The 15163-nt window shown below is 35.5% G+C and overlaps 2 protein-coding genes across 2 annotated transcripts in view; one reads left to right on the top strand and one right to left on the bottom strand.

Annotated features, from left to right (window-relative positions):
* The window catches only part of SCN9A (sodium voltage-gated channel alpha subunit 9), a 157891-nt gene that overhangs the window by 28345 nt on the left and 114383 nt on the right, over positions 1-15163 (top strand). The window lies entirely within an intron of this gene.
* On the bottom strand, positions 9857-10643 carry LOC103128513 (large ribosomal subunit protein uL18-like). Its single transcript, XM_060178265.1, has one exon. The coding sequence runs from the start codon at positions 10614-10616 to the stop codon at positions 10026-10028; it is 591 nt and encodes a 196-aa protein (XP_060034248.1). The 5' UTR covers positions 10617-10643; the 3' UTR covers positions 9857-10025.

The raw sequence follows: 15163 nt of genomic DNA on the forward strand, positions 1-15163 counted from the left end.
TTTGGCAAATATACGTGTATGTCTAAAACAAATTTTTTTTATTGAGATGATTGTGGAATTTTTTTTTGTAGCTTAAGTGTTCATATCAGGAATCTCCCCTTTCCTACATCCCTCCACCTTTTCAAGAGCTAACTGACCTCAACATAGAAAAATAAACTTTTCAAGCAAGCAGAACTGAGTTTCAAACCTCTCTAGTCTATTCCTTCAGCATCAAATGAATATCTCTTGGTCTGTGATTTGAAATAACATATTTTTGGTATTGCTGACTCTACTTCCAACATAATACTTAACAGAGTAGTTATTGTATTATTTCCTAAAGTATAACTAAACTCCACCTGTTCTCAGAAATCATGCTCTCTTCTGAAGGTTTCCATAGCTTTGTTAAAGCTCCTGTATCCCTGGCTAATTTTTAAATATAGTACCACAATTCAGTACCAATTCTATCATGTGATGCCTTAAACATTGACTAAGGAGAGATCTGATGAAAGAACTTAATCAAGATTTGTATAATGAAGCAAATATTTGCTTCTACTCTCACATACAGATGATAGCAAGAATCTCTGTTTAGGCCCCTGATTACCTATTTTACGTGATGACTGTGGTATTTTAGCTCCTGGTATAATGGGTATATTTGCAAGTACATTCAGCTCAAACCTATTTTATGAACTTTATGAGGTCTAAAATATAGTCAAAGCTCCTTTTCAGTGTCTTGAGAAAAAGCTGTTTGCCAAGATAACGAAGGGCATGACTCAACCACTTTTTGACTTGCACAACTGCTTCACATCACAAGCGAAGACTTTTATGTTTAATGTCCTTCTCCTCCCACATATTTGGATTTTCTCATCTAAAGGCAGAGCTGTGACATCAGTGGTGGAAATTTCCATCACTCTGGCTTTGTTATCTTTCTCCCCTATTTGCACAAAGGATTTTAGATGGCTTTTCATAAAGCACACATGAAAGGGAATCACTAAGAGGAATTTTAAAATAAATCAGTATTTGCAGTAGGAGTTATTAACAGTAGGGAATTCTGTCTTTTACACAAGATGTTACACATATTAATATCCTGCTCTTATGGTGACTATTTATGTAGCTGGCATTTTTTTCTTAAAATTTATTTTCTGGTTTCTTTTAACCAAGCCCAATAATATTGTAAAGTTAAATGATCCTCATGACAGATGACCTTTCTACATTACTGTTAGAAATTATAAATGCATAGTTTCATAAGACGCTTCCTCATCAAAAGACTTCTCATGTGTCAAATGTCTGTTAATTCCTAGGTGACGGATAATGGCATCATCTAAGCTGTGAATACTGCCAGTTTCAAACGAAATAAGATAACTAAAAAGCTTTATAAACTTCAAGATATATCAAATATGGTTTTAATGATACTTCATTTTCCCCCTAAGTAACATGATCTAGTTTAGTAATTTTTATTTAGGTAATCTGCCTCTGCCCATTTAGTTTGGATGATTTAAATATAACAACTGGACCCTTATAGGAATGCCTAGCATCTCTCAATGGAAAGTTATATTCTGTGTCAGTCCTGCCAAATACTAGTCGGTTATTTCATGCAATCATAGAATTGGCCCTTAATATTTTGATATTTAGTATTTATTGAGTAGTTCCTGTTATTTATGTTATAAAGCATCTATAAATAAGTGATGTTATGTGCATTATCTTTTGTAATACTGACAGTGATATAATGAGAAGGGGCATTTTTACTGTCTGAACTTCTTAAGTTAGGAAGCCAAGACAGACATAAAGACAGTGAGTGTTACCAATACAGCTCACATGGTTAGTGAACATGGTTTACCATGCTAGAGACCCAGGTTTGAGCCTGGTTCCTATGGAACTGGAAGAGATTTTAAAAAAAATTTTTATATTTATTTATTTATTCCCTTTTGTTGCCCTTGTTGTGAACTGGAAGAGATTTTTTGTGCTTTTGTGTTCCCTCTCTCCTCTCTCTCTTTCTCTCTCTCTCTCTCTCTCTGTCTAAAATAGCCAGAAGCAGTGAAGTCCTAGCAACAACACAAGAAGATATTTGTCCTTGATTCAAAGCCAGAAAATGACAATGCTAGAATTTGAATTTGGGTTTCTCAGACTACCATTACTCCTCTACTATTGTACTATTTTCCTTACACCAAATTCTCCTGCTCACTTTATTTTAAAATATGTAGAATCACTTTTGAAAATAAGGCAAAATCTTATTCAAATGTTTTCCTTCCCAGGAAAAAAGGATACAAATTAACTGTTTTGTCTTGCACTCCTATTTCACATCAAGGTTGATAAGTATTTTGCATCAATTAAGAGTTATTTCTTTGAAACAAAAACTTAGCTATTCGGTAAAATATTAACATCTGTAGTGTTTCCTAAAAAATTGGGCTTCCCCATGTAAAGACTATACTTCCCTAGCTGCGTATAAAGCATCCGTTAGAATTCTAAATGGGTGATCCTAAATATGTAACTTTCTTATACAAAATGAGCAAAGGAAATGATATTGTGTGTACTCTCTCTTTTTGTTTAAACCTTATAGAAGGAAATGTTTCATTTCAAAAAATATTATTTATTAGTTATTTTTGATAGAGACAGAGAAATTGAGAAGAGGGGAATAGCGGGCCTGTTTCACTGCTCAGGATACTTTTATTGCAGGCACGGATCAGAGGCTTGAACCCAGGCTGGGTCACTGTATATGATAATGTGTGTGCTCAACTGGGTATGCCACAGCCCAGCCCCAGAATATGATTTTTATAGTTATTTAATATAAATAAGTCTTTTTACACATATACTAAGCCACTATTTTAACTTTAACTATATTATTATTACTATTTTATCAGAACACTGTTCTACTTTGGTTTTTGGTGGTGCTAGGTATTGAACCTCAGACCTTGGGAATTCCAGACACAAAAATCTTTTGTGTAACTATATATAGAGAGTCACTAGTACTCTATGCCTACATGATTCCACTGTTGCCAATGGTCATTTTTCCCTTTTAGATAGAGGAGTAGGGTGGCCAGTGGCTTGACCTTTCCTTGAACATGTGTACTTTACCTGACAAGCTGCCTCCTTTCCCCCAGATGCTATATTTAATCTTTTTATTTTTTTTTTAAATTATTTATTTATTTATCCCCTTTTGTTGCCATGTTTTATTGTGGTTGCTGTTGATGTCGTTGTTGTTGGATAGGACAGAGAGAAATTCAGAGAGGAGGAGAAGACAGAGAGGGGGGGAGAAAGACACCTGCAGACCTGCTTCACTGCCTGTGTAGCAACTCCCCTACAGGTGGGAGCCGGGGGCTCGAACTGGATCCGTAAGCTGGTCCTTGTGCTTTGCGCCATGTGCGCTTAACCCGCTGTGCTACCGCCCGACTCCCCTATATTTAATCTTGATGCTGAAATAATTCTGTTTTAAACAAAATGTACTTTATGCACTAAAGGCAGTTTGCAATCTAAAGTAGGAATAGATAGGACATACTCTTTGGTGATGTTTTTGTGATGAATATGAGACCTGAGTTAAGTTTGTCAGCTAAATAATTATGTGAATACAAGGAAAGGATCATCTGTGGTCTTCAAGTGAAATATTCACTTAAGAAGAATGATGATGGGGTATTAAAAAAAAATCCATGTCTTTATTTCAGTTTAGTGCAAGGTAAATCTTTGACTAAGTGTGGTCACAAAGGACTCTGGGGGGGTGAGGGGAGAGAGCTTAGAGACAGAACATTGAGAAAAAAATAATTATAAACTAATACATTTCAGATATATATATATATATATATAATTTTTGTGTGTGATTAATAGTGTTTTCCAATATTATAAGTTTGCAAGGCTCTGAAACACCCACCCTGCAAACAATAACTACCATAGGTTGATCTCATAAAGTCTTAAGAGACAGAGTTTGCCTTTGTTTTTGTTTGTTTGTTTGTTTGTTTGTTTTGTTTCATGCATTCTAGTTCTCCAGATTCTACAAATGAGTAAAACCATCTAGTAGTTATCTTTTTTCTCTTTACTTATTTTGCTAAGCATAACCACATTCAGTTCCATGCATTTTGTCATAAAAAAAAACAATAGTGGGGGCCAGTCAGTAGTACAGTGGTTTACGTACACATGGTACAAAGTGCAAGGACTGGCATAAGTATCCCAGTTATAGCCCCTGGTTCCTCACCTGCAAGGAGGTTGCTTCACAATCAGTGAAGCAGATCTGCAGGTGTCTACCTTTCTCTCCCCCTCTCTGTCTTTCCCTCCTTTCTCAATTTCTCTCTGTCCAATCAAACAAAAACAGCAACAACAGCAATAACAACTATAGTAATAACAACAACAAGGGTCATAAAAATGGGAAAAAATGGCCTCCAGGAGCAGTGGATTCATAGTGCAGGCACCGAGCCCCAGAGAAAACCTTGGAGGTAAACAACCCCCCAAAAAAACAATAGCATCTTTTTTATTGCAGAGTGGTATTCTATAGAGTATTTATCTCATACCTTTTTTATTCAGTCATCTGCATATAGACATTTAATTTAGTACATATTTTAAATTTATATAGTTGAACATGTGTAGTCATGACTGACATATCAGAAAAGTGACCAATCCCATTAATCTTTTTAAAATAGTTTTATTTATGTATGACTGGCTAGAGATAGAGATAAATTGAGAGGGGAAGGGGAGAGAAAGACACCTGCAGCCCTGCTTCACCACTTGTGAAGCTTTCCCCCTGCATATAGGGAGCAGGGCTTGCACCTTGGTACTTGTGCACTGTAATGTGTGCACTTAACCAGGTGTGCCACTTTCTGGCCTCTATGCATTAATATTTATATAGTATTCAATTAATAGGTTGGCCCTACTGTTGACTGAAATCACTTGTGTTTCCTGTGTAAGCCTGAAATAGCCAGATAATTATAAATAATTGTAAAGTAAATACAATTGTTATTAATATTGTATAGCGTACACATATGTGCTTCTTGTAAGATAGCTTAATTTTCCAAAACTGAAGTACAGTTTTTATTACACTATAATATTGTATACAGCAAGTATATAATAATCAATGCCAGTTAGTTATTATTATGTTACATGCACAGAAATGAAAGTCTGAGCCATTTCCTATGTTTGACCACATTATCCTGGAAGTATGCTTACAATACAATATATGACACCAATATAACTAAGCTAGTGCTTTTTTAAAAGTTAAAACCAAAATGTGCCTGTATTTCCTGAATGAGACGACAAGTTAAATGTTATTTATGGAGTGATTATGCTTTGGTTTCCTTGGGCTGTAGGTTGTTAGTAAAAAAAAAATATATGAAAATAAGAAAGAAACGAAATAGTAATTCCTCTTCTTTTATTCCTTTCCTCTGTATTTGAGTCATAAGAAAAAGTAATATAATAGCTACTAATTATAGGAAACCATAAGTTTAAAACCATAAACCATTTAGATTTTGTAATTGTATATTTTATTATTCCCACAACTGTGGAGTAAGAATTTATTCACAGAAAGGTCGAATTCATCCCTGTGAACTCTGCTAAATATGGGCATTGACAGATCCATCCATACCTCCAGCCTCTTTTTATGTTTCCCTAGTGAGACAAGGCTCTGGGGAGGTGGATTCCCAGGGTACATTGGTGAGGTCCTCTGCCCGGGGAAGTCACATTGGCATCATGGTAGCATCTGCAACTTGGTGGATGAAAAAACATTATGATATATAGCAGGACAAATTGCTTAGTAATCAGGAATCTAAAGGTAAGAATAGAGCAGATGAAACTAAGGTTCTTCATATGGGAGAAGCTAAGAAGTCTATTTTAGGTATGTCCCAGGAAGCTATGACTTTAGTAATTTTTGCCTGAGCCCAATAGCTAACATGCAGGTGGACTAAAAATATTGTCTGGGAAAATGGTGTCAGGGTTGAGAATAGGACTAGAAAACTAGAGTATGACAGAGAGTTGCTTCCAAATACGAGGAAAGTACTGTTAACTGTAAACCCCATCAATCTGACACATATCTGTTCATATTTAGCACAGGATTCTGTGTAACCTCTGCACCCCTGTCAGTCTAAGTTCTTGGTCAGTGGTCACAACTAAGAACATTTTAGGCTGCACTCATTTCAGGACCAGTTTTCCACTAGTGTCAGCCTCCCTTTGGAGAGTGGGGAAATCTAAACCTTGTAAAGATTAGTAAGTGTGACAATAATGTTAATGCCATGTCAGAAGAGATTAAAAGGTGGAAGAGTAAATATTACTAGCTCTTATATCATTTGTTGAATAACCAGAGTGAATGAGGGAAGTGAAGTAGAGATAGAAAAAGAAAATGTCTAGGTTTAAGTAATAAATACTTGATTAAATATTTAGTGGTGCTTTCTTTAGGCCATTAATACCAGATTGTCAAGCTTATGAGGTCTGAGTCTCATCATAGAGAATTATTAAGCACTTGTTCTTTAAAGTATAGAATTACCCTTAACTTATGGAGAAGCAAATACATGTACACAATACCAGGGGCCCTAGCCTACATCTAGGATTTGTAACTTATTGGAAAATGTGCACGTTGAAGCAGTATTAGGTAGTCGATAGTCCTTTGTGTTAGTAAAAATCTCAATGTGGTGACTTTTTAAAGAGAAAATAACTTTATACTTATTGATTGTAGCCAAAGCTTTCATTATCTACTATCCAAATAATCTGTCTTAAGCAGTTATCAAGAGCTGGAAGGCACTGAACTCTAAGCTAAAAATTTAAGTTAGAGTCATAGCGCCAATATTTACTTAAACATATTTTATCCAATATTAAACACTGAGGTATAATTCTAGGTTATTATTTTACCAGAGTCCTGTTCAGCTCTTGGTTATGGTGGTGCTAGTTATTGAACCTGGGACTTCTGGTGCCTTACCCATAATAAATCCATTGCAGATGACTTTATGCCCTTGATTCTCTAGAATATTCTTGAATGTAAAATTATTTCATAAATGCCATTATGTGCATATTTAATTAAAAAATCACCCTACTTCTCATATTTCTCAACTCAGTTTTCACTTTTTCTCCGAGAAAAGATAGTTAAGTTGGAGATATTTCAATTTATGACAGGTCTCATGTTCTAGTCCTGCCACCACATGTGCCAGACCTGAGTGGTGCTCTGATGTTTCTCTCTCTCCCCTAAAAGAAATGAGCTCTTTAGAAAATGTATATTCACTACAGAGCACATTGCCATATATATATATATATATATATATATATATATATATATATATATATATATGAATGACAAACTTCCTGAGATGATTCAAGGACTGAGTCTAAAAGATTAGAAAAAAATATTACAACAAAAGTTAGAAAACAATAACAGTACTAACTGCAAGAAGAAAAATAAAACTGAGTATAGTGTGTTGGAATTGATGCAGAAACAATATTTGATAAAAGTACGTATGTAGTTTGTCTTTATTTTTCCTTTTTCCATTGTCTATAGGAGAGAAATTGAAAAGGGAGGGAAAGATATAAAGGGACAGAGAGACACCTGCAGACCTGCTTGACTGTTCATGAAGTTTACCTGCTATAGGTTGTATTGTGTCTTTAAATTCTCCATATATCAATGTTAGGCTTTGGAAAAAGACACAAAAGAAACACACTCTATATGGACTACTTCATTTCTAAAAGTATTTTATTTCCAGTTGTATTTCTTAAAAATTTTGATTAATATCATGTATATTAAGGAGACAGATTTCCCGTCCATTCATCAGCTCCTTCCCTTCCTCTCTTCTCCCCTCTTTTAAAAATCTTTTCTTCTTTCTTCTCTCTATCTCTCTCATTGTAATGCTGTACCATAGAACTAGCCACTCCTGGCTTAAGGTGGTGAGGGAGATTGAATTTGGGACTTTGGGGCCTCAGGCATGCAAGTCTCTTTACATAATCATGATGCTACCTACCCCCACCCTGACAAGCCACTCCTTATAATTTAGTTCATGCTTTCTTCACAACAGGCTGTTCAGTTAAGTTCCTTACCTGTAAGATGGGATATGTTTTTCCTGAGTATCTTAGAGGATAAATCCCTTGTTCAAGTTCACACAAAGGCAGCGTTTTGACCCATACTTTTGTTACAATAAAGATTGTTATTTTGGGGTTTCGTAGGTAGTGCAGCAGGTTAAGTGCATGTGGTGTGAAGCACAAGTTGGAGTCCCTGGCTCCCCACCTGCAGGGGAGTCTCTTCACAAGCAGTGAAGCAGGTCTGCAGGTGTCTATCTTTCCTTCCCTCTCTCTGTCTTCCCATCCTTTCTCCATTTCTCTGTCTTATCCAACAACAATGGCAGCAATGACAACAACAACAATAATAATGGCAACAATGATAAACAACAAGGGCAACAAAAGGGGGAAAATACCCTCTAAGAGCAGTGGATCCGTAGTGCTGGCACCAAGCCAAAAATAAGTTTTTTTGTGGGCTAGGTGTTGGTGCACCTGTTTGAGCTCACATGTTACACAAGGATCTGGGTTCAAGTGCTTAGCCACCAACTACAGGAGGAAGGCTTCATGAGTGGTGAAGACGTGCTGCAGGTGTCTCTCTGTATCTCTCCCTCTTGTATCTCCCTTCCTGTCGATTTCTGGCTATCTCTATCAAATACATAATGACAATTAAAAACAATGTAAATATGTTATTTTACTTTTTAAAAATTTTTATATTTATTTTCCTTTTTGTTGTCCATTTTTTAAATTGTTGCTGTAGTTACTATTGTTATTAATGTCATAGTTGTTAGATGGGACAGAGAGGGGAGGGGAAGACAGAGAGGGGTTAGAAAAAGACACATGCAGACCTGCTTCACTACTTGTGAAGCGACTCCCCTGCAGGTGGGGAGCGCAGGGCTCAAACCAGTATCCTTGCACCAGTCCTTGTGCTTTGCCCACGTGTGCTGAAACCGCTGCACTACTGCCTAACTCCCAATATGTTATTTTTCAACTATAATATGCTATTTCTTTTATCAGTATACTTCAATTTACAAGAGAAATTGTCTAATTTCAAAAAGACCATATATACACACATATATGTCTGAACTAAAATCCACATTTAAAAAATATTATATAAAGGCTATTTGAAAGAGCTAATTCATTTTGTTAAAATTATTTTGCTATCATCCTTAATTTCTCTTTGATAGTGAAATAATGAACAATTAATTGCAAATATGTTCAGTTAACCTGTTCGAAGACATTTAGATGCAAGAGAGTCTGTTCTATTGTGTTGGAAGAATTTCTTCTATTTAAATATGACGATTCCCTCACTATCTGAAAGTGGAATGTTTTGCTTGGTATAATTTGGTAGGGTATTTTTGACATCTAGAACTGCTCTTACCACTCACTCATATGGAAATTTTTTAAGCATCCTCATACCTCAAAAATAACCTATTAGATCATGCCAAATAGGAACTTATACTTGTGGTTAATGGAGAAAACCTACAGAGACTTGATATTAAATACTAGAATGAAAGAGATCTCTACTTTCAGAAGTTGGTTACACTTAAGAGGTGCTGCCTATAAAAATACCAGGCTCTGTTGATTTAGTATACCTTAGCAAACTGTTGATGAAGTACATATCCTTTCTAAGGTATATCTTTTTTAAATAATATTTTTATTTATTTATTTATTTATTTTTGATGGAGACATAGAGAAAGTGAGATGGAGAGGGGAGAGATAGCGAGGGGAAGAGACAGAGAGACACCTGCAGCACTGCTTCATCACTTGTGAAGCTTTCTCCCTGTAGGTGGGGACCAGGGGATTGAACCTGGGTCCCTGTGCACTGTAATATGTGTGCTTAACTAGGTGTACCGCTGCCTGGCCCCACCAATGATATTTCTCTGGTTTTCCCTTCTCACTATTCTTGCATATTCATTAATTTTTTTTTTTGCTTCATCAGTACATTTGTTGTCTTTATCTCAAGTTTCCATAAAAAAATCATGGTTTGGTTTTTGCTCTCAGCAGCCCGTTCCTCTTCTTTCAATAAGTAACACATATATATAGTCTGCAGCATTCTGGGCCATGATGTGCTTCCGATGAACTTCTGCACTGAATTCTTTACTTTATGAATCATAGCCAGGAAATCGTTTGGTGCTGTGAGGGTTAGACAAACCTCCGTCTAAAGCTCCCTTCAGGGCCTCAAAAACTTTATTTCCAGTGGTTGTTCTGGCAACTCCTGCATCTAAGTAGCAAGTGAAGGCACCGGGCTGACCATCAATGCTTTCTACATTGTATTCATCTCCAGTCACCTCGACTTGGCCTTCAAAGATCTTGTCCATGCCAAACCTACTGAGAAGCCTGCCGGCCAGCAGCAAACCAGTACAATATGCAGCAGCATAATTTGTCGGGCCAACCTTCACACCATGCTTTGGGAGTTCATGGGCATAAGCTGTACAAACTATCATGTCTCCTTCAATTCGGGCATAAGCAGTCTGACAAATGATATCTCTGTTGGTTACAGGAACTATCATCTTGTATTTGGACATGTTGTACTTCTTATTCTGAATTACCAAGCGTTTCCAAGCATAGTAATCAGTCTTGCTCTCTAGTTGTCTTCTAAATTTCACTTGGTATCTCTTGAAGTAGGCCTTATTTTCAACAACTTTAACAAACCCCATTCTGTGGAAAAGAAACCCGCATCTGCAGCTCGGCATAAACCTGCAGGCCCAGCTGTGCTGGGGGGTGGGGGTGGGGGGAATCATCAGTTTTTAATTGCAATTTGCTCTAAGTCCAGAATTAGAATTTCTTAAATGTTGTCATAAAAGATTTCTACCAATAAAATGAACCTTTTTCTGGATCCCATTAAGCATCAGAGTCATTTGCAATTACTTGTTCATGCCTTTAAGCAAGTTAAGAGCAACTTTCCTGTCATTTTAAATGCAGTTTGCCAGAAATTTGACAGAAGTACACTAGCCAAGGGTGGCTTCTTGGTGTTACTGATGGGTAGGCACTCTCTAATTAAGTTTCTGAAGATTGTTATATTTAATTTCAAAGTCAGTTTACCAGATAATTTACTCACTGATTGAATTTCTAAGTTCGAGTCTGCTGAAAAAGCCAAATGAGTCATCAATTTAAAAAAAAGTAACTGATTCCAACGCCAAGGCCTTTAGGTACATACTGTAAGCCGTATCCTCCATTTTCAACTTTTTAAAACACAGACGCACTTCACATAAAATTATCTTTTTATTACATTGAATCAGGAATCTGCAGAACTTTGTCCTGTCTCTATCACTTTTGACAAAGAATTTAATTCATTATATATTTTTTCAATTTTCTTAATTGTAAGTTAAGTTAGATTTCCATTAAATTCCAATTACTCTAGTGCTTTTAAATGTTATTAGTGAATTAAAACCTCTAAACAACTTCATATACATAATGGGGATAGGCTAAAAATGAGACCATTTGTGCTTGATAAGACTAAATATTGCTACAACAGCAAGATACCTCATTTGGATGTGCTCTTGCATTGCCATGTATGTGACCCAAGTTTAACCCTATGTCCCACTACACTGGAAGAAGCTTTAGTGTTTTGTTATCTTTCCCTCTCTTTCTCTTTGTCTCTATCCAAAAAGTTGGCCTGAAGTGGGGAAGCTGCAGCTACTAGAATAAAGAAATTGGTATTGCTTATGAAGCTTCATTTCAGATATAGTTGATTATGTATATTCAGCCACAGTGTAAAATTCAGCTTGAATGGTAGTTCATGGTAAAAACAACAACAACAGAAAAAAAAAAAAGAAAAGAAAAAGGAAAGAAGAGAAAGAAATAGTGAACATAACTTTTATAGCCTCTCTCTTTTTAAAAAAAATTTGTTTATTTATATATTTATTTATTTTGTATTTCTTACCAGAGCATTGCTCAGCTCTGATTTACGGTGGCACATGGGATTGAACCTGGGACTATGGAGCCTCAGGTATGACAGTCTCTTTGCAGAACCATTATGCTATCTATCCCTGCCCACTTCATAACTTCTCTAGAAGCACAACTTTTTTTCCACTGTGTTTACAATGCTTGTTGTGCCATTGAAATTAACATCCATTTCTGGTATAGGTTTTAATTGTCTGTCAAAGCTTTAATAATGCTATGACTTAAAAAAAAAAGTCAGTATATAGTAGGACAATTTATGACTTGTACAGATGTGATATACTTTTGTTTTTAATTCATGGTTAATTTTGTCATGAAAAAGTATAAATGTGTTTAAGACCTTATGTACTATTTTGTTCTGCTTAGATGAGGTGCATTTTTAAGTACTTGGTGCATCCTGATAGTCTACTGATGGTTAAATTTTAATGCTGGCTTTGTTGTACCCTGTTCCTTTCTGTAAGATACTTCTGACTGCCATCTGAGATTTGCATAATAAATCAAGAGGGTTAATGATTGTTGAGCCTCAGCAGGTAGTAATGCACTTTGTTAACATATGCACTCAACCTGGTGCTTCACCACTGGGTCCCAGTAATACAGTTTGTATAAAGCATTCAAATTTTCTTGTTTTACTTTAATGATATAAAATATCTTTTTATAGTATTCATATTAGAAAACATACTAGGAGATATTGTTTTAATGTAGTTTTCATGTATATATATATGATTTAGAAAAAAATATCTATATAGATCATAACTACTAAAAATTTTTAAAGTTTAAACTTTATATTTTTAAAAAAGATTTTATAATTATTTTAGTTATTTATTGGATAAAGATAGCCAGCAATTGAGAGGAAGACAGAGAGCGGGAGAGACAGAGAGACATCTGTAGCACTGCTTCTCCACTTGTGCTACAAGCATCCCCTCTGTAGGTGGGGATCGGGGGCTTGAACTCAGTTCCTTACATATTATAACATGTGTCCTCAACCAGGTGCATCACAACCTGGTCCCCATTGAACTTTGGATTCATGAGTATATTTCATGGAATTCTTTTTTTTTAAATTTTTTTATATATTTATTTTCCTTTTGTTGCCCTTGTTTTTTTATTGTTGTTGTAGCTATTGTTGTTGATGTCATTGTTGGATAGGACAGAGAGAAATGGAGAGAGGAGGGGAAGACAGAGAGAAGGAGGGAAAGATAGACACCTGCAGACCTGCTTCACTGCCTTTGAAGCGAACTCCCTGCAGGTGGGGAGTTGGGGGCTTGAACCAGGATCCTTATGCTGGTCCTTGCGCTTTGGGTCAAGTGCGCTTAACCTGCTGTGCTTAACCTGCCTGACTCCCTTCATGGAATTCTTATACAAATGTGACTGTTGTTTTGTAGGGACCAGAGAGAAAGCATAGTGGCTATGCAAAAGACTTTCTGGAGGCTCAGAGTTCCCAGGTGAAATCCCTAGAACCATCATAAGCCAGAACTAAGCAGTTTCTCTCTCTCTCTCTCTCTCTATGTAATTTTCTCTCTCTATTACTAAAATGATATAAAATATTTTGCTACAATCCTCCATTTGAAAGGATCATAAAATATAGTTACTCTGTACTTTGTTTTTCTCTTTGAAAAACTATATAAATTATGATATTAAAGTGACGGTAATATTTTTGCTTTTGTGATCACTGGTAACATTTAAAGTAGGTGAAAATAGTTTCTACATTTTTGATTCATGCATTGTTATGTTTTATTGCTTTTTCTATAGATATTCATGCCTCAAATCTTACACGTTTTATCATTTTTATACCAGATATAAAATACGTCTGAAGTGATGTCAGATACGATATTCGTTATGAGAGAACTCTGCATTTCAACTATATTATTTTAACTTTTCACATGTTAGCATATTTTCCTATAATAACAGTGCTCAAGGATTTTCCCTCCAATTATTACTTCTTTCCTCTTGTTCTAGTAGGAAACAACAAAAAATGCCGTATAGACTCAATGAAATTGGCATGGCTACCTTACAAGATTTTCCTCCAAATCACCCAATTTCTTCTATTATACTTGGCTAAAATCTTTAATATCTTGATTCTCAGTTATGTTTTATCTAATTACTTATAAAACTAGAAAGTAAAATAATATCTCATATTCAAAGCAGTAGGACTCATTTCAATTTATTACTGAATTATCTCAAGTTAATAATTTTCTAACCAGAGAGAATAGAAGCAAAGAAAAGTGGAAGGAAGGAAAGAGAGAAGGAAGAAAGGAAGGAAGGGAATGTACACTTTAAAAGGAAAATCTATTTAATGTTTGAATCTGGAAGTGGTATTTTAGTCTATTGGGAGAAAATTTTCTTCATTTAAAAATTATGTGTAAAGAAGGATTTTTTTTTGCTTTTTAAATTACAATTAGCATGCTATTATAAAGCTTACAGAAAAGAGAATATATAGATATAGCACATGACTTCTTATGATATATCCATATTTCTGACTAGCTTTTTTTTCCTCAGTGGAAGTCAGATTTTGTTGTTGTAATTCTATGTATACAGAAGTTTGATCTCAGTTAAACTAAGTCATTAATAAGTATCCTGGAACCTAGAACTATAATAACACTCTTCTTTTGTCCTGTTCATACATGATTTTGTGACTTGAGTGACCAACATAAGTTTTTAAGTTAAATGAGCTGCCTCAGATAAGTGGTTTATACCTAAGTATAGAGGCCTTGCCATGTGTGAAGGTGTCTTATGATAGATAGAAATGCTGTTTTTAGTCAGTACTACAGGAACTATGGCACCATTTTTGCCTAAAGACCAAGGACAAGATGGATTATAGTTATGTAATTAAGATATCTTGAAAGTTGAGAGCTTATGTGGTACTTTAAATTAAGGCTGTCAAATGTGCATTTTATAAGACACTGACTTTGAAATGCCTGTGCTTTTAGTTATTTCCAGTTGATTATTAAGCATAGATTTCACTTTGATATTAAAATAAGAGGTGATCAGATAAGATGTGGCACAGTTGGCCTCCTAAGCCTATTCAGGATACTGTAGTTGTGAAACAAATGCAGTCTGTCTTTCCCAAATTGGTATGTCCCTCCTGTGATAAACACTGCCACCATTATAGACTGGTTGAAGATGCCACCATTATAGACTATTATATAGCTTCTTTCAGTCAGTCATGTTTATCTTTTCATAACCTGAATTCTGCCATGGTTGGGACCATCTGGCTACATACTTTTCAGTGCCTCTACCAGAAAATACCCATCTAGAGTCTGTGATTTGGAAGTGACTTAGTTACCTGAGAGTCAGATAAAATATTTCAAAAGCATTCTGCACTCTGCTAGTTTACAATTAAATT

This window comes from Erinaceus europaeus, chromosome 18, assembly GCF_950295315.1.
Source record: "Erinaceus europaeus chromosome 18, mEriEur2.1, whole genome shotgun sequence".
In the NCBI taxonomy this organism is placed as follows: Eukaryota; Metazoa; Chordata; class Mammalia; order Eulipotyphla; family Erinaceidae; genus Erinaceus; species Erinaceus europaeus.

Excerpts from the sequence above, each read along its gene's own strand:
- LOC103128513 (XM_060178265.1), bottom strand. The coding sequence starts at position 10,616 with ATGCCGAGCTGCAGATGCGGGTTTCTTTTCCACAGAATGGGGTTTGTT.